Here is a 19,303-nt window from a genome sequence, read left to right as displayed (position 1 = left end):
CCGGGCGGGGGGCGGGGAGGCGGGAAGGGAAGCGGGGAGGCAGCGCTGGCCGGGCCCTGCTGGCGGGAGGGCGGGTGTCAATCGCGGGCCGCCGTGCCGCGGCACTGCCCTGTCTCGGTTTGCTCTGGCTTCCTGCTAAAAGAGGCCTGGTGCTGTCCCTCTGGTGAGCCATCTGCGCCTTCCAGGTGTGTCTGCCTCCGCTCTTTGAAATCCATTATATCCTGCAGGCTCCGTTGGGTTGGAAAACCCCAAGTCCAACCTTTGACCAGGCACCACCATGTCAGCTAGAGCAGGGCCACATCCACTGAATGCCACATCCAGCCCTTTCCCAAATACCGCCAGGCATGGTGACTCCACCGCCTCCCTGGGCGGAATGTTCCAGTGTCTAATCACCCTTTCGGTGAAGAAATTCTTCCTAATGTCTAGCCTAAACCTAAAATTAAAGCTTTCTTAAATTGTACCTCATCCTGCTGGCCCTTCCTGCTGAAAGGAAAGGTTTCCATGGAAGACTGTAAGAACAAAGCCGCCAGTGACACTTCTGGGACCAGTAACTGCCTTGATAATATCTCACAGATTTGGCCTATTTGGGCTTTTCAGGTTTTTAGGTTGTATGCAGCCTCAGTACACAGCTTGTTTTGGCTGTGGTTAGCACACCGGGATCCTTATGTCAGTTTAATGATTTTTCTTGAACTCATCCAAATCTAGCGGAGTCTCCCTCACTGGAGATGTTCAGGAATAGTCTGGGCACAGTCCTGTGGCTTGTGCTCTGGGATGACCCTGCTTGAGCAGCGAGGTTGGATGAGATGACCCTCTGTGGTCCCTTTCAACCTGACCCATTCTGTGAAGCGTATATGCTGTGTTTTCTGATCAGCAGGGAAAATATGTTCTTCCTTTTTCATACTTTTCACTGTTTTCAAATTAACGAGTTTCTCTTTTGTTTTGCACGAAGTCTTGGTTGCCATCTCTGAAGAGAAGACAGTCATGCTCTTCCATTCTTCTTCTTGAGTGCTGCATTGTCAAAACCAGCGACACTACAGATTAATAATTGCTAACTCTTGTGCATATTTAGCAGTGGAAGCATGACTGTTCAAAAATTCAAAACCCAAAAGTCTGTGCAGCTGACTTGTTCAGTGACTGAGTGGGTTGTCTTGTGCTTTGTAGATCTTGAATATGCAAAATAATAAATGTGTTTTTAAAAAAATCAGAACGTTGGGCAAAATAGAAGATGCTTTCTATTAGAAATACTGAAAAGTTGGTCATTTGAGTTCCTTTGTAGATGAATTTAGTCTAGCTCATTTAGACTTGCTTTTGATTATTCTGTGATACTACGCATCACAAGCATACATCTGAAATCTGAACCTTTTTGGAAGAGTTTTCAAAATTATGACTTCTAAGGGCTTTGTGTTTTGAAAAGGTATGGTTGCTGTAATATATTTATGTAAAACCAAAGCAGAGGTAGAAGAATGTGGCTTTCCTAAAGTCTGGTATTTCAGCTGCTTACTGTGCATTTAGGATATTGCTGCATGCTGTATTTTACAGATTTTCAGTAAAATCTCAGCTTGCTAAGGAAGCCTTATGTACCTGTGTTAGTTCTTGGAAGTGGTCAAAGGTGTGTCACTGTTCTGGTCACTGTAGAGGCACACAGCTTATTCCAGGCATTTTTTGTCTGCTCGTGGTCATTACTAACCTCACCGAAGTGAAGTTAACATTCCATTGTGCCATTCTGCCTCCCGTTTCTGCTAATGATCCCATTTCCTGCATCAAGGTTTACACTTTTTGTGACCAAATTTCACTTTGCTTCCTAATTCCAGTCCTGCACCCTTACTGGGGTCAGTAGCCTTGCTTTTAAAGAACAGTGTATTGTTTTCCTCTGAAGGAGAACGGAAGTCCTGTGGATAACTGAGCTGGAATCGCACCTCTGAACTTCCTTCAGAAAGTTCAGTTGTTTGCAGCAAGCAGTGCCAAGAGAATGGGAGAATTAGTTCCCAGCTGCTTTTCTGAAGACCCACTAAAGGGTTTCTTGTGCTGTTAGACACACTGCTTGCAGAGTTTCTCAGTACATAAGTTACTTTAGACTTGTTTTTCAGATATTTTTAGACCTGCTGGAAGTAGTATGTTCTGATGGATGAGGTGCCATATAGTAAGGGTGTTCCCTGGCTTCATTATTGACAATTTTAAGAGCTGAAAATAGAATATTTTGAGACTGTATGAAGTCTTGGTAATCTTGGTAATTGCATTCTTAAGTATTAGGAAATAATCAAGTTTCAAAACATTTTGTTTGCAGTGAATGTGAAATGGGGAAAAGAGAAATTTGATGGCGTGGAGCTGAACACTGATGAACCTCCGATGGTCTTCAAAGCCCAGTTATTTGCACTGACTGGAGTTCAGCCAGCCAGACAGAAGGTTATGGTTAAAGGAGGAACTCTGAAGGTAGAAATCAATTTTTTATATTATGTCTAACTTTGTTATGTGTTAACATGAACAGTGACGATGTTTCTGGGTGTTCCTCCGGAAGATCTTTGGTTGTATGTGTTAAACTGACTGCACTTCTTGACTTATTTATACAAAACACAGCTTGGTGGGAGATTTTTTTTTTTGTTACTTTTTTATGTTCAGAATCTGAATGCAGGTTTTTTCTTTCTAGCTTGTTTAATAGAATTTTCTTGGGTGCTTCTCTGCTGGAGACTTAGTGGTGTAATGAGACATAGGCAATTTTGCTGCAAAAAGTTGCTTACATTTAAGCAGTGTTGAGCAACACATGAGAAACCTTATTGAAAACACAACTTGGCTGCTTTTTGTTTTAGTCAGACAAGACTTGATAACATGTAAATAGTTAATGTTGTGTAACCTTGGATGAAACACAATTGTATATTTAGAAATGTGATTAATATTAATGAAAATACCTGCTACAAGATAATTAGCTTGTCTTTTCTTTTATTTCACAGGATGATGACTGGGGAAACCTAAAAATAAAGAATGTAAGTTCTGAGCAGTAACTAAATTTTACTATTCTGATTTTTTATTTTGGCATTTAAAGAAAGACTTGAAAGTGCTTGCTGTTTCTGTTTGAATGGGCAGTGCTATCTCAAAAAGTTATACCTTGATGAAAAATAATTTTATCGATGTCATATGTAAGCATGCTTAGAAAGGTCTCATCATTGATTTTTTAAAAAACTTCTTTTTTTGCATCAGTAGGGAGCTCTTACTGTCTTTTCTGGAGTACTTGAGTGCATATGTTTATTTATTCCTGACAATAAATGTTCTGGATCAGAACAATGCTGTTTTATCTGTGACCATAAAAATAAGTGATGATGTTTAGAGAGATCTGGTGAACCTGGGCACTGTCTCCAGACCTTTGTCCTTGCACATCGCCAGCAGGGACAGATGTTTTGGTGATGCTGAAGTTACACCTCTGCTTAAGTCCTTTTTTACCAGCCTGCTGAAATGTGCTCTCCTCTGTTAAACAGTGCTGTTTTTAAACAAAGCCATTAGTAATGGTAATTCATACCTTCGGCTAGTTCAAAAAGAAAACAGAAAGTGTTTGTGTTTATGTTGCTTGCCGGTATAATATTGCATCAGGGAATCCCACAGGTTTCTGTTGGTTTTTTTTTTGTGTCATTTTCGTTACTGTACGTCTCTTGTAACCTCTTGTAGCAGCTTTACAGATTTGATTCCAGTTCTTCACCGGGCAGCTTGAATTAGGGAGCATTGCTCTTACCCTTGTAACTAGTTTGCAAGCATCTGTTAGCAGCCTCTAGCTGCAGCTATTGTAGCAAAGTTATTCAGCAAAAGATGGAGTACATAATATTCTTGTCTTTTTCTGCATGTGGTTGTGATAATAGCTGCTTTTATTCATTTTAATAATGTTATATACAAGTTCTAGGGATTTATTTACACTGTCAAAGCAGTTTCTCTTCATTCTCTTCATTCTGTTGTTCATCCTTTTCCTTAGCACTGTATGTTTCAAGACTCCAGATAGTAATTTTCTCCTCTTTGACAGATCTTATTGTGTAGATGTGCTCCTGTTGAATGCTAAAAGACTCGTTTTCATATTATGCTAGCTCAGCAAGCATGGAAACCTGATTGACTTTTTTTTTTTTACCCCATAAATGTTAGTTCTCATGTCTAAACTGATGTGGTAGCTTAGGTTATTTTTCACTTTTCAACTGGTTTAACCCAGAACTTGCCAGGCCAGCTCACCAGCCTCACCAGACATTTCAGTGGAAACATCTACCATGGATAATTCTGTGGAGTTGTTCCCAATAGGTACTTCCTAGATATGAGGAATTGAGGCATGCCCTGCAGTCACGGTAGTGCAGTGTATTGGTTCTGTTAAACTAAGAGATAAATAAATAAATCAGCTGTGTTTATTTTTGGGGAAATAGCTGAAGTATGTTAAGAGCTTAAGGGTTTGAGTGGAAATAACTGTCCCAAGCCATTCATTGCTGCTTTCACTGTGTTTCAAGGGGATGACCTTACTAATGATGGGCTCCGCCGACGCGCTTCCAGAAGAGCCGGTTGCTCGCCCCATCTTCGTGGAGGACATGACAGAGGAGCAGTTGGCTTCAGCTGTAAGCATGTTTACAACTTCAGTTTCTGGTAAACCTTCGAGTAATGGCAAGTTTTTAAATACTTGCAGTTGCTTAAAAGTGGGTTTTGAAACTGTAGTGTCTGTTTAGTATCTTCACCAAGAATCACAAATTCACATCGATGACCGAACTGGGAGCAGTGAAAAGAAATCTGAGATTTAATTTAAAAGTCATACAAATAGTGCTGTTTTTCCTTTGAGCAGGCAGCTTAGTAGATTTTCTAAAAATAGCATTGCTGATGTTTTTAAAGATGAAGTTGTATTGCCCTTACTGCATCAGTGTCCTGTACTTTGTCTAAACAAGGCCTCTTAGATATGCAAAATTATTTCCCGCTTCTTTCATATCTGTGAGGAGAAACTAGGGTTTGTTTTGGGGTGGGGTGTATTTGGGGTTTTGTTTGTCCATGTTACTAGTATCCATGTTACTAGTATTGAGTCAACTAACGAAAGTAAGTTTGACACAAGTGTTTTGCTTTGTGGAAGTAAAGTCTGAAAGAGCATAATTATTATTTTCTTAATGAAGTAACTCCTGAATTTCCTTTTATACAACTTGAAAGCCTTAATTTTCTCACCAGTCATTTGAACTGCAAGTTTTGTCATACTTAACAGTTGCATGATTGCTGTCAGCTGTGCATGCAGAACAGAAATACTTCTATGCATGTCTGTATGAAAAAGGATCCGTAGTTCAGCACTGGGTTTGTGCTTCAGGATTTAGTGCTTTCCAGGCCACCTGCAGGTGAAGGGTATTTATGTATTTTGGAGTAACCCCATACAGAGACATTGAGATAACTGACAGGCAAGCAAGGGCATGATTTCACTGTCAGATAAAAAAGTTGGTCACATGGAAATTTTGTTACACATCAAAATTCAGTTGTCTGCAGTGCATGTGTTCACTTGTGAGATATGATGAATGAGTTCTCTCTTCCTAAAATAATTTGTTGATATTAGTATGCAGTACTACTTCAGTTTCATTAAACTTTGTGGTTTTCCCTGACAAATACCTAAGTATTCAGGATTAAAGAAAAAGAAAGAAAAATTCTATTACATGGTGATTTATAGTTATTTCTGCAACTGGTTAGCTTATTATTAGTTGGCCTTCATATTGGTCAAAACGTCGTAAATTCACAAGTTGCCTGAAAAGATCAGATTAATGACCTGTTGCAAATTTCTGGAGAGGAGTTTAAACAGTGCTTTTGTTTCCAACTATGAACTCCATAATTTTCAGAGTTTTACTGAAAACTGATTCTAATTAAAACATCAGTGTTTTGTACAAATGTATTCATGTGGAAATTTCACAGAAGTAGAAGTTTAAGGTCAAAACTTGAATGGGATTATAGTTGAACTTTCTGAATAATTGCATGCTTGAAGAACATATTCATTAAACTCAACATGCACAGAAAAAACCCCAAAGCATTCCTGAATGTTCCCTAAAAGTATCAAATGGTGTAATGATAAATATAATCATAAAGTGGATCTGGAAATCTTCATATAACGTTTGACGGAATAGTCCAGGTTTTATGCATAATTCATGTGCTTAGACGTTAATGTCACATTATAGCATTTGTGCAGAAATGGTTGCCACTTCTCTCTGACCTTCAAGCACCCTTGTGAATTTTTTTGGTAGATGGAATTGCCATGTGGATTGACAAACCTTGGCAACACTTGCTACATGAATGCTACGGTTCAGTGTATCCGCTCAGTGCCAGAAGTGAAAGAGGCCCTTAAAAGGTAGGACAAAAATACCATGACAAAAATGTTTCCTTTAGCTTATGAAGTAGATATTTTGCAGAGTGGTCATCTTAATACTGGTATAGATTATCATGACAATCTATTACTCTTTAGGTCTATTCAAGATTAACAGAATGATCAATTAAAGTTTATCCTGTGGCTGTGTGTGTACTTTAATGAAGAAGTTAAGGCTTTGTGTTTCTTGGAACTGGCTTTTAATAGAGAGAATGTGTTTTGCTTAGCTAGAAAGTAGTTCCTATCAAGACCAGTTTAGAATTCTAAAATAAGCTACTGAACTCTTAACCCTGTTTTTTTTGCTGTTAGTTTTTATGGTCCTGTTCTACATAAAAGAATCATATGGAAGTCCTGTTCCTTTGAGGAATATTTCCTGCAATGGCTCTATTGCACAGTATTTTCAGCTGAGAAATTCTGACATTTGCTACTTGCAGGTACAGCAGGAAGTTCTAAGACATGTCTTCATGGAATTTTGTTTTGTTTGCTAGTTTTTTCTGATTGTAGGTTAACTTTTCTGGTTTTGTTTGTTTGTTTTTGCTGTTCTAGACTGAAATGTGAAAATAGCTAGTGGATTTTTTTTTTGGTTGGTTGGTTGTTTTTTGTTTTTTTTTTTTTTCATAAGGAATATACAAGAAACTTGAAAGCTATGAATATTGAAGGAAAAAAGAATACCGGCCAATGTGGCCTGAATTTGTCCTCCAGATGAATTGTAATGAGAAAACAATGAGTATTTTTAAAAAGTGAGAATTAGGTAGAGCATAATTAACCCGTCTTAGGGTTAATTTAATTCCTTTAAAATGCACTGCTTTCTTGATTCCGTGGTACCCAGCTGGATATTCTGTATTACAGAATCGCTTTTTATTTAAATAGGTATAAACAGTTTTTCATTCTGTTAGCAGGTGAACCTTAATTATTAAGCACTGAGAACTACTCGTGAAGTACAGAAATTTGGTTTCAAGGTTTTTATTGAAAAATAAAAACACTATCAGTGTTAGCATTTTTGGAAAGTCTGCTTCTTTCCATGTGAAAGACTCTTTGAGTTATGGCGCTGAATCTGAATATTGGACAAATTTAACATACCAAAAAAGCAAAATGTAGCCCATGCAACTGGCAGACTGCAATACAAGATGTGGCCGTATTGTCTGTGGGAAGTCAGATTCACACTCGGATTCAAGCTCTGTTTTTCCCTGGAGATTTAGCCTTTTTTTGGTCTTCCCTGCTTGATGACAGCCTGGAAGGCTATAGGGTGCATGGCAGTGGGAGAGGTGTGAAAGGACTCACTTGGGAAAGCTGTTAAGCTTCTTCCCTCGCAGCCTGCTCTGCTGATCTCCCCAAGGAACTCCTCCCTGTTCTGTAGCATGTCAGGGGAGAGTTTCCTGCTCATCATCTAGCAATGGTCAGAATTTCAGAGTCAAAAGTTCAGAGAATACGTGAGATCTTCCTTTAGCTTGAAGGCTTTGGGGAGTCCATCTGTTCCTCATCCAGCTGCTAAATTAGGAATTCAAAGAAGGGTGGTAAGTTCTTGTCATACAGGTGGACTCCCATGCCTTCTTGGTGTAGGAAATACTTCCCCCAAGAAAACATCTCATCTCTCACTGTTTTGCTTCTGCTTTGGAGGGAGGAAGCAAGCTTGTGTGCATTTCATCTGCCATCTATCCTTGAAGGTGTTTTTTTCCATGTATCTGAAGAGGCCATGGCAAATGTTTCAGAAATGGCATAGCTTGTGTTTAGACTTCCTCAGTTTCTTTAAAAATAAAATGAGTCTTTGAGGCAAAAGGATTAGGGAAGCAGCAGTGATGTAGCCAGACTTCTTGGGCTGCCTTTACTGTCTGAAAGATGCCCGTTTTCCTTTGCTTCCATACTTGCAAAGTAGCTGAAACTTTGACGCAAATGTGAGTGAATCTTACCTTTGGTTACTTCTGGCTTGGTGATAGATTTCCTTTAAATGAATCCAGTTGCTGCCTGCTTCAAAAACCTGGCTGTCATTCCTATTTGTGTTTAATTGCATGCAAATTATTTTTCTTCCCTTTTAGGTATGGTGGTGCCTTAAGAGCTTCAGGAGAAATGGCCTCTGCTCAATACATTACTGCAGGTTGGTGTTTAGAGTAGAAAACAGGGTTTTAGACAAGTGTGTGATTTCCTGCTAGCTGCAGATGAAATTTGCAGTTAAAACTCTGTGTATTGTTCTTTAGTGCATATGCCTTAGGAATGTCAGATCTGCTGGCACTGGAGGATTCATTTTGTCTTTAAAGGTTGTTCTGCCCCTGCCTGCAAGGCATTTATCTCTGCACATTGTCAGGCTGCAGGCTAAGGAAAAGATACTTCAGACTAGGTTTAGATAGAAACAACTTGTATCTCTTAATTGTTTTACATGTAGGCATGAAGTAATTGGAACTTCTTAAGGCAGATTTCATCCATCCATCTATTGATTTGATCGCTTTGTGTAGAAAAACTTAAGTTCTTTGTTTCATGTGGTGGTAGGCTAACACCCTACTCCTGGGGATATGTATTTCATTGGTGTTTTTTAGCATGATTTATTGGCTGAGCATTATTATGATGGAAACTGATGCTTTATCAGTGGTCTTGGCCTCTGCCCTAAAGATCCAGATTTCTTAACTGGAATGGAAAGGAGAGTCTTCAAAGCAGAAGTTACTCTTTGTTGTGGTGGTCTGGGTGCTCACACTGTGGGAGCTCACGGTGGCCCCGTATCTTCAAGCTCTAACTAGAGTTCTAGTTAGACCCCTTACACTTGAACAAGGGTACTACTTGTCCGCTTTTTCTTTTTTTACTCTATTTCATTGCCCCACTAAGATGCTGGGCCAGGACACTGGGATTTCTACCAGTCCATTTAAGGAAAAACAAAACAATATAAGGAAGGAAAGGTCCAGTTTGTGGGTATGCCTGCTGATCGAATTTTGGGGTGGTAAGTTCAATGGTTACTCTATACAGCCATGCCTGCCCCTCCCCTTTTCACTGCCTTTACTTCGTGTCCCTCGTTTTCTTTTTAAGGTGACAGCTCTGCTTCTTAGGAATTTTAATAGTTTAAGTAATTTGTAGTTAATTCTTGGGTGCTGAGCTGTTCAGGAACTCCTGCATGACACTTATGGCATTTTATTTTTTAAATTGCTCTGTCATATCAGTTGCACCTCTTATCAAGGTCAGTGAAGACATTTCTAAAAGAGGAAGCAACTGACCTTGGTTCCCTGTAATCTTACCTATATTCACTTACTGGAGAGAACAATTCATTAGTCTCTTCACTTATAAATTAGTGACCATGCAGATTGTTGCCTACCTCACAGGGTTGTTGTGAGGATTAACAGGTACCTTTGAAGTGATCTGTGGATTTAAAATGCTGTAACTTGGGTAGATAAAACATGTGCTAGAGTATGGGATAAAAAAGAAAGCCATGTGTGTTGTCATGCAGTCAGTATCATTCATTGGATTGCACATAGTTACGAGCTCTCTGCACATATGCATACACATACTTGTTTTCCTGAGTCTTAAGCATAGGTATTTCTTAGATATTTTATTAAAGTTCTTTTTCCTGGTAGCTGGTGAAACTTAAGTTGCTCTAGAGGAAAGATTGTGAATGCCTGCTGGTTTCTTTTGTGAAAAAGTTGTTCCTCAGATGTATTCCAAACAAAATCTTAATTGCTCAATTTATTTTTTTTCCCCTGTTAGCAGCCAGGAAAGGCAAGGCAATATGTGCCAAATTCTCAGAATTGCCATCTTTATGCTTTCCAAGTTGTGTTCAGAAAGGAGATCATAGGTGCACCTGTTATGCCACCTGGAAAATTTGGTTCTGCTTTGGAAAGATCAAATTTGACACTGTTAAATGATCAGTCTTTAAATGTTGTTGCTGTTTTACTGTTCTTTTTACACTTCCTGCCATGTTTGAATTGTTTTTTCACTTCTCAAAGCATTCACTTTTTCTTCAAGCTCTTAGAGACTTGTTTGATTCCATGGATAAAACTTCCTCCAGTATCCCACCTATCATTCTCCTGCAGTTTTTACATATGGCCTTCCCACAGTTTGCAGAGAAAGGAGATCAAGGCCAGTACCTTCAACAGGTAAAGACCAATTATTAGCTTATTGTTTAAAATTCTACAGTATGTTAGAAGTTGAGAACAAGAATGTTTTAAGACTTTCCTTCTCCTGTGAAAATAATTACTCCCAGTGAAGTGGGGTGTTTTTTCTGAAGAAAAGTTGCATAGAAGTTGAACGTAATATCAAGTGCTAATTTTGAGAATACATGGTGGAATTGGGAGAAATTCTTAGTTAAGGAATCATCATGTTTGGCTTTATAATTGATGGGTTTAATGTTACTAAATCATAGTGCTTGTAGTCAGATTTAATGTTGTGCTCCCTTCCTAGGATGCCAATGAGTGCTGGGTGCAAATGATGAGGGTACTACAGCAGAAGTTGGAAGGCATAGAAGGTGATACAATTATGGAGGTAATTGTAGTCTTACTCTAACCAGAATAAGGATTTATAGTATTTCACATATGTTTTGTTAAGTATTATCTGTTTGTGAGTTCTTTAACATATGTCTGGAATAGTGAAATTGCTTTCTGGTGTCTCTGATCAGCATAATGCTGCCATGGTGCTGTCAGTGATGCAGTGGAGTGTGCTAAAAGAAACCTTGCCCTTAGGGCTGTGTAAGGCAGTGTTGCACCAAGCTAGTGGGGACCCCCTCTCATGTATGTGGCAGCTGGCCCTGATAACCTGTGAATTCAACACATGAGAACTTTTTTTTTTTTTTTCTGAAAAAAGCATGCTACAGTTTTAACTTTAACTGTTAACCTGATACAAGAAATTGCTCAAAGGTTTTGCTGAGATTTTACCAGAACAGCTTTCTCTTTTCTCTGTAAACTGATTTCTGGAGAGTTTTGGCAGAGCCTTGGAAAACTATCCTGAAACTTAAGATGGATTTAAATTAAGGGGCCAGTGATTTATGAATTTTTGATCTTGCTTGTTAATGGGCTTCAGGTTGGTTTTAGCAGCATGTTATAAGCATATTTATTTTGAAACTTTTATGCTGTGTAAGAAGATTGACTGACTAGGAGAAATGCACCTATAGAAAGATGAAGGAGTAGGCTTTAAAGAATCTAAATAAATGATTTTGTCTGTAGAGAAGACTATTTACATTGTATTTAAAGTTACATCATAAGAGATTTTGTTTTACAGACAGACTCTGGAGCTACAGCAGCATCCTCTAAAAAGAAGAGTTTAATTGATCAGTTCTTCAGCATTGAATTTGAAACAGCGTATCCTAAAGACTAAGGCAAGACATAAACAACGAGGATTTCACACTTTAGCAGTTGAGTTCAGGGAGGATGAAAAGCATTGTTCAGAATAGTATGGAAAATGAAGGTGTAGGTTGGGGAAGAGGGTCATGATGTTATGCAGGAGTACACAAAACTTAACTTTAAGATTGGATATGCTTTGAGAGAGAGGATGATGTGGGGAGAAGGAATGGTAATGCAGGAAAAAAAGCCCTTGTTGAATTTCAACAGCACATATCCTTTCCAGAGAAGATTGGTACTTACCAGCTTCAAGGGTGCTGACATGCTTTATCCATCTAAAAGTAATTGTTGTCCTAAATCAGCTTTTTTGGCTTGTATGGGTGTGTTGCTGACATACCTGGTATACTAAAAGATGTACAAAAGGTAGCTTGATTGATTTCTTAAGAAATAAAGTAGGTGTCCACAGTTGTATGAGTAAGAAACAAATGCAGCTGACAGCTTTCTAGTGATTCTTTATAGCAAGAAAAAGAGGATATTACCACATGGGGCACACATGTCATGGCAAATATTACTCTTTTCCCATTTCTCCACCCCAAAATCCTGGCTGTCATCAAACTGAGCACCACTTTTAGAAAGAATTATACACTGTGCATTTTGCTTGTCTGAAATAAGGAAACATGCCCTTAGATGAGGTACTGTATCTCATGGCTTGGTAGTAATGAGGAATAAAGGCCTTTTTTAAGGTAAGAATCTTGCATCTCTCTCCCTCTACTGTGATGTTTGTTGTCCTTAAAATAGTTGGGAGTCTTGGAATATGTACCTAAGAGGAATAATGCATAGACCAGTATCAGCAAGAAGACTTGTTAGAAGAGTTTTAGACTTTCTAAGTGTAATTACAGCAGCATTTGTAGAATAGCTGCAGTCAGAAAAATACCTGGTTGGAAGGAGATAGATGAGAGAAAAGCATTGGGCTAGAACTATGAAAAGATGAGAGGATGGACAGAACAATTAAAAGCATTGTGTAGAAAATAACGAAGGAATTAATTTTATTTCAGTGAAGAGGACAGATACAAGGCAGAGAAAGGAGGCTCTGCATGTTGAAAGAAGCAGGAAGCCTGGCCAGCAGCATAGAAGAACTTTATTAATCATAAGCAACAATGGAGTGTAATGTTGCAGGAGAGCTTTGTAACAGGGTGTTGGCAGCCAGTTAATGTGTTCTGTGTCCTGGGGCTTGGGTGGTGATGGGGGAGAAGAAAGAAAAAGCAGGCCTCAGCTTAAATGGTGATCAAAGACTTATTTTTATTTTTTTGGTGTGCTGTCTGCCCCTGCTGTCCCGTGTCCTTAGCCACGAAGGAACAGATTGGTCTGAAGGAAGGGCTCCTTCAAATCATTTTTGTGCTATGAGAAGGAAAAGTACTGTCTACACAAGCACATCATTACCTAAATTGCTGTGCTGCCTGGCATGTTCTTTTCACTAGAGTAGTAGTTCAGCTCTTGGTGCATGATGGTTTTCCTTAATTTTGTGAAGCATGAAATGTACAGAAGCCGAAGAAGAAGAAGTTACTAAAGGAAAGGAAAATCTCCTTCAGCTTAGCTGCTTTATCAATCAAGAAGTGAAATACCTGTTTACAGGACTAAAATTGGTAAGCTATTGCAACTTTTATTGAATTGAAATTCTAAATGGCCTGCATATTTTTCAGTTGAAATTCTAAGTGACCTAAATGCACTTAATTCTAAGTGTATTTAATCTGCGACTTGGAATTGATGTCTGCTGTCCAAGCTTTACAAAGTTTCGGGAATCTTTTGGTGTTCATTGGGAAGATGGCTGTGAAAGGGAATTGCATGTTAATGTCAAACAGAGTTCAGCAGAGCATTATCTGGACCCTGACGTGGTCTTCCCCTTGCAGGTAACCAAGTGCAAGGCAATTTGCTCCTTGTTTCTTCAGCTGGGTTTCGCTCCAGACTCAGCAGTATCATGATTTATGCAGCAATCAGTTCCAAAAAGGTCCAAAAAAGTCAGCTTGAAAGTCGGGTGGCATTTTGGTTCCAAAATAAAACCCCACCAGATGATGTAACAACTAAATTTGATTTTGCAGATTTTGAATGGGGTGTTATTTTCCGTGATAACATAATTCTCAAACTTTTTTTAATTAGAACTCCTCTGTGATTTTTATGTATGTTTGTATTTTGAAATTGTAAGGGCTTTTTGGGGAGTCTGAAGTAGAAAGGAGAGGAGCTACTGTAAAACCTTTGTAGTAACTGTGTAAGACTAGAGCAGTGATCTGGTTTGTATAGGACTAAAACCAAGTTGTGTGATTCTCAGATAATCTCTGTATCTCTTTGTCTTCTATTTTTTTTTTCCTAACAGAATTTAGAAGGAAAAGTAGGATAAAATAGCTAATACTCACAAATGAAAAAAAACTATAAAAAAAGAAAGTTCACTTTCAGGCCAAAAGAAATCTACAATTCTTATGCTAGATTGCCTGGAGCAAGAGAATTGCAACACTAAGAACCAAGCTAGTCTTTCCTGGAATTTTGTTAGGAGAAGCCAGCTGTCAGTTTAGATGCAGCTCTGGCTGCTTGAGACTGAGAGCTGAGAAATGTGCAAATATTCATCTTACAGGAAAATTTAGATTTTCTTCAATTGTGTTCCAAGCATGATATGGTACATTTGTAACCAAGTCCAGACACAATTAATAATAAAATCCAATTGTGAGTTCTACTCCTGTGAGGCAAAATTTTCTGCAGAGAGAAACTCAGTGTTGTCAGGGCTCAGGAATGAGCCTGGAGCTGAAGGAATGAATGGGCATGGTCCCTTCTGCCAAGGAATTTCAAAATCTTATGTGTTGTAATGGCTGACAGCAACAGAAGAGACTGGCAGAACAAGATTTAGTTTATGGTTTGTTTACCCCTGTTGTGCTTTTCTCTAAGCTGTGTTTTATGACGAACATGTGTTACTTCTTTTTCTTGTAACAGCGTCTTCAGGAGGAAATCACCAAACTCTCTCCAACACTGCAGAGAAATGCACTCTATATCAAATCTGTGAGTGGTACTTTCCTTCCTCTTTACAATTCTTTTAATTGTCAGTTTTCTGTTCCAAGCCACAAAGTTATTGCTGTGACACCATGTGATTTATGTTTATAAAGCATCTGAGTATCCACTACCAGGAAATTTAAGACAGAGCTTCAAAAAAGGAGACCTTGTTTTATTCCTGTGGGTTTGTGTACAAATACATTCCCAGAATAGACATAATAGAATTTAGGATGACCAGTGTTTAAGGTAAAAAAAAAAATCTGTGAATATTTAAAGTAATAGCTTTTTCTAATTTGTTTTTTCTTTATAGTCCAAAATTAGTCGCTTGCCAGCATACCTGACTATTCAGATGGTTAGATTTTTTTACAAAGAGAAAGAATCTGTGAATGCAAAAGTTCTTAAGGTAAGTTTTCTGCATATTGAAGTTTAATTCCTCTTTACGTTTTTTGTGAGTTTTTATTAAAGGTAGACTGTGAGGACTTGAAGACTACTTACTAAGTTGTTTGCCTTTAAATTGCATTTAAAAACATTGAGGGCAGTTTATTTGCTCAAAGTACCAAGTACTTTTATTCCCAGTTGTGATGGTGTGTGGCAAACTACACTACCAATGACAGACTGGGGAGGGAGGTGAGGGGCAGAAGTGAATTTGTCCCAGTACTGCTAATATTATATCATGACAGTAAATAAGATGTTTTTTGGTCTTTTCTCACTAGTGGTTCCGAGAAGAACGTTTAACTAAGGAGAGGGCCATGCTTTCAAACTCTGAACAGTGTTCTAATTCTGATGAGAGATGTTTATGCTGTCAGACACTTCCTGTATTAGTTATTTTAGTTGTCTGGCTTTCTGATGGACAAATGCAGGAACCAGCTGCAAACAGCTGAATGTTCTGGTTTTGCTTTCTGTTGGCCGTGGCCGACAGACCTCGTAGGCTGCCCGAGGAGCATCATGATAGATGCTCCTTCCTTACAAGAGGGGGAAACGAAATCAGGATTGAAGGTACATGTTAACGATTTCAGAAGGTAGTTTGGATAGCACAAAATAACATTTTTGCCAGGGTACAGTCATTCCTCTTTTTTCTTTTCCCTTAGGCCTGTATAGGTATTTCCATAGTGTAAAAGTATGACAGCTAACAATAACGAATCTGATTTATTAGTCTGCGCTGAAGGTAATAATTTATAGTGAATTAGACATTCTTCTGTGAAAGCATTGTAGCTCTTTTGGTAAATATGGTCACCAGAATCCCAGTAGGTCAGGTTGCCATCAGTTTGAAGAGGGTTGCATTTAATTTGATTGTGTTATCTTCCCATGAGAGAATGCTTTAACGTGGAGTACCAAACCATGTTAATAAATCTTTGTTTTTTACTTCCTAGGATGTCAAATTTCCTCTTATGTTGGATGTGTACGAGCTGTGTACGCCAGACCTGCAGGAAAAAATGGTTTCTTATCGATCAAAATTCAAAGATCTAGAAGACAAAAAAGTAAATCAACAGCCAAAGAATGTAAGTCTTCTAACACTTTCACTAATTCATACATTTAAAATTGGGGTACTAATAAGGACTAGAGAAAACTTGATGTCCCTTAATATATTATTTTCTTACATAGCAAACTCCTTGGTATTGAGCTTTAGATCTTTTTATCCTGTATTTTCATGAAAATACAGTATCTGCTTTGATGTGTTTGCTTGATGAGAAATGTTAAATGCTGTAGTCAGACAGCAGGTATTAAATATATTAAAACGTAGCGCTTCTGTTTGTCAGTGCTATGCCTAAAAGTTTTCTGTAAGTTACACAAAATTACTCTCTTCAAATATTACTCTTTGGTGGCTGCTCCCTTCTTCAGTGGAGCATAGGAAGCTGTTCCCTGCTCAGCAGCTGGAAAGGGTTGTACAAGGCACTGCTGTGTACCTGACTGGTAAAAATTAGAGTACATGTTGTACTAGAGAGCTTAAAGTCAGCACTGTAAAAACTTGGAAAATGGTCTCATGTCTTATCCTGTCTACATAATTCTAAGATTGACTTCCCTGTCTTTAACAAAGACAAATGCAAATGAGCTAAAACTGTCATGTTTTAGCTATTTTTTTAAAGTTTGCTGGTATTTTTCCTGGCCTAACTCATGTCAAATTCTTTTAGGCATTTGGATAAGGCTTGCATCCCCTCTTACACAGATGGGAGCAAGGAAAGAGTGCTATTTTTGAACAGAATGTATTGGCACTGAGAGTCTGTCTCTGGTATTTTCTTATTGCCACTTCTGCTGCTAGCAAGCCCCCACCAAGGAATAAATCTGCAATTGCAGAATTGTTTCATAAACAAACCCATAAATCTTGTGGGTGAACACTGCAGGCAGTGTTGTGCTAAAATGGTTATGTATTTGCTTTAAAACTGGTCTTCTTCAGAAAAGTTAGCATGTCCACCTAAAAAATACAGCAATGAACTTCTTTCAAGTTGTACAAAAATGTCTGGATTTAGAAATGTACTTAAATTAATGGAGACTTGGGATTTGATGTGATTGTGCTAGAGCTTTTATTAAACTGTTCCACATTAATTCAACTTACTCTCTCTTTTAGTCTAGTAAAAGTGATGGTGCACAGAAAGAAGTTAAATATGAACCATTTTCTTTTCCTGATGGTGAGTACAGGGAATCAAATCTACTTTAAAGTAACTTTCTATTTACTTGTGTTTAAGTGTACCTGATGGTAGGACTATTTTGAGAAGCCTGTCTCTTTAATGCTTTTGAAAATTAATCTTCAAAGACTGACAGGAATGGAAAGATTAGGTAAACCAAAATGTTGAGATAATGAAAGGCATAATTGCCATCCATCTGACAAGCGGTGATAATAGAAGACAGGCACATCAAAAGACATTTGCACGTAACGTGCAGTTGTTTTGCACGCTGTCTGTCTTGTCAGTGTGTGGTAGAAGGCTGAACTCCAAACAAAAACTTAAACTGGACTTCTAAAAGTGCTGTAGTGGTGCTGGTGTTGCCTCAGTTTTGGGAGGGCTTGGAGCCTGGAAGTCCAAAGCACTCACCCTGTGCATTATATCAGTAATTCTTATGGGTACGTATTTATTTCATGAGAATGCACAATATCTTCAGTTTCCTGAGAGTCTCCTGGCTGAGAGCTGCTGCTTTAGTTCACAGTGGTTTTGTACTGTGGTTTTGCAGCTGGGGTTTTGCACACACAGCTATGGTGCTGCAGCCTGGCTGATGCATCTTTGGACTGCGAGCTGTTAAAAACACTGCAGCTGTTCAAGCAGGACTCAACATTACTTTTTCTTTCCCCTTCAGATATTGGCTCTAACAATTGCGGCTATTACGACCTGCAGGCAGTGCTAACTCATCAAGGCAGATCAAGTTCCTCTGGGCATTATGTGTCTTGGGTTAAAAGGAAACAAGGTAAAAAATAATAAATAAATTGCCCTGCCAACCACTTTTCACAGCTCCTTTCAGCAAAGGGGATGTTAAGCAAGCTTCAATTTAATGCACCTAAGTTACAAACGATCCTCTTGTTTTCCTTGCAGATGAATGGATTAAATTTGATGATGACAAAGTCAGCATTGTTACACCTGAAGACATTTTGAGGTTATCTGGGGGTGGAGACTGGCATATAGCTTATGTTCTACTCTACGGGCCTCGCAGAATTGAAGTCGTTGAAGAAGCAGCTGAACAATAGTCTTCCGTTTTAGCCATTCTGCCTAGGTGTGAAATAAATGTTGATTACTGATCACTTCTTTAACCCCAGAGCTTTAGCAAGTGGATAAATAATTTGTTCAAACCTTCTCATGTGCAGAGGGCTATTGTTTTAAAACTGATCCATGTACCAATTAGTCACTATGGGACTGGACTGCCCACTGTGGTGGTGACAATACTTAAAATAGCTTTAATGTCTTGCAGAAGATAATTTTTTTTTTTAATGAGCCTCTCCTCCTCCTTCTTCTCTAATGTCATCAAGTATTTATTACACACCTACTCTCACATTTGTTACTCTTGCATGGTTTATACCACAGTTCAGTAGCTGTCCATCCTTTGCCTTACCTGGCAGTTCTGTTAGGAAGGTAGAAGAGAAACCGTTGCCTTGTTGTGTAACTCAGTGCTGCTGCCCGTAGCCAACAGCTGTGGCTACAATCAAGTATTTGTCCAGCCTGACCTGCTGATTCAGTCTGTTCTGTTGCTGGCATCTCATGATTTCAGAATAAATTGTGATCAACAATGTGTCTCCATTAAAAACAGCTCCTGTCCTGGTACTGTAGTCAGTTTGTTTTCACTTCTTGGGCCACCACTAATGAATGTCTCAAAGCAGTCATGGAATAAAGTCACTTTTTTTTTTAAGCTGTAGGGATGTGTCTCCTGTCCTGTTACTCATTACTCAGTACCTAAGTCCAGTGTGGTGGCTGCAAAACTGGGCTTTGCTTATTTACAGGACCTTCTGCAGTAACTGGATGTGTGTGACTGCTGTAAAAAAAGCCTTTCAGCACTGGCTACAGCCTAAAAAGCACTATCAATGTCATCACCCCTCGATGTACAGATTCCCAGTGTTGTGTCCCAGTGCCTTCTGGAAGAGCTGTTCCACATTCGTAAGAAATACTTTCACTTCTGTTGGCAGGGTGCTGAGTTTGCCTGTGCCTCCCTTGATCAGAAAGGGTCCTTTACCCTTCCCTGGGGACACTGGCAGCAGCTGTGGCTGTCACACATAGCT

At 38.8% G+C, this 19,303-nt stretch overlaps 1 protein-coding gene across 1 annotated transcript; it reads left to right on the top strand.

Moving 5' to 3' along the window:
* The first annotated feature begins 2,106 nt into the window (after positions 1-2,106).
* On the top strand, positions 2,107-18,942 carry USP14 (ubiquitin specific peptidase 14). The gene is made up of 16 exons (XM_041477805.1): positions 2,107-2,140; positions 2,285-2,430; positions 2,946-2,978; positions 4,467-4,571; positions 6,213-6,316; positions 8,365-8,423; positions 10,271-10,401; positions 10,706-10,786; positions 11,519-11,598; positions 13,106-13,220; positions 14,554-14,619; positions 14,921-15,013; positions 15,981-16,109; positions 17,174-17,234; positions 17,896-18,003; positions 18,129-18,942. The coding sequence occupies exons 1-16, from the start codon at positions 2,122-2,124 to the stop codon at positions 18,278-18,280; spliced, it is 1,482 nt and encodes a 493-aa protein (XP_041333739.1). The 5' UTR covers positions 2,107-2,121; the 3' UTR covers positions 18,281-18,942.
* Positions 18,943-19,303: the final 361 nt, after the last annotated feature.

This window comes from Pyrgilauda ruficollis, unplaced genomic scaffold (genome assembly GCF_017590135.1).
Source record: "Pyrgilauda ruficollis isolate IOZ18807 unplaced genomic scaffold, ASM1759013v1 scaffold41, whole genome shotgun sequence".
In the NCBI taxonomy this organism is placed as follows: Eukaryota; Metazoa; Chordata; class Aves; order Passeriformes; family Passeridae; genus Pyrgilauda; species Pyrgilauda ruficollis.
The sequence above is the reverse complement of the archived record's forward strand: the minus strand, read 5'-3'. Positions and strand labels throughout refer to the sequence as shown.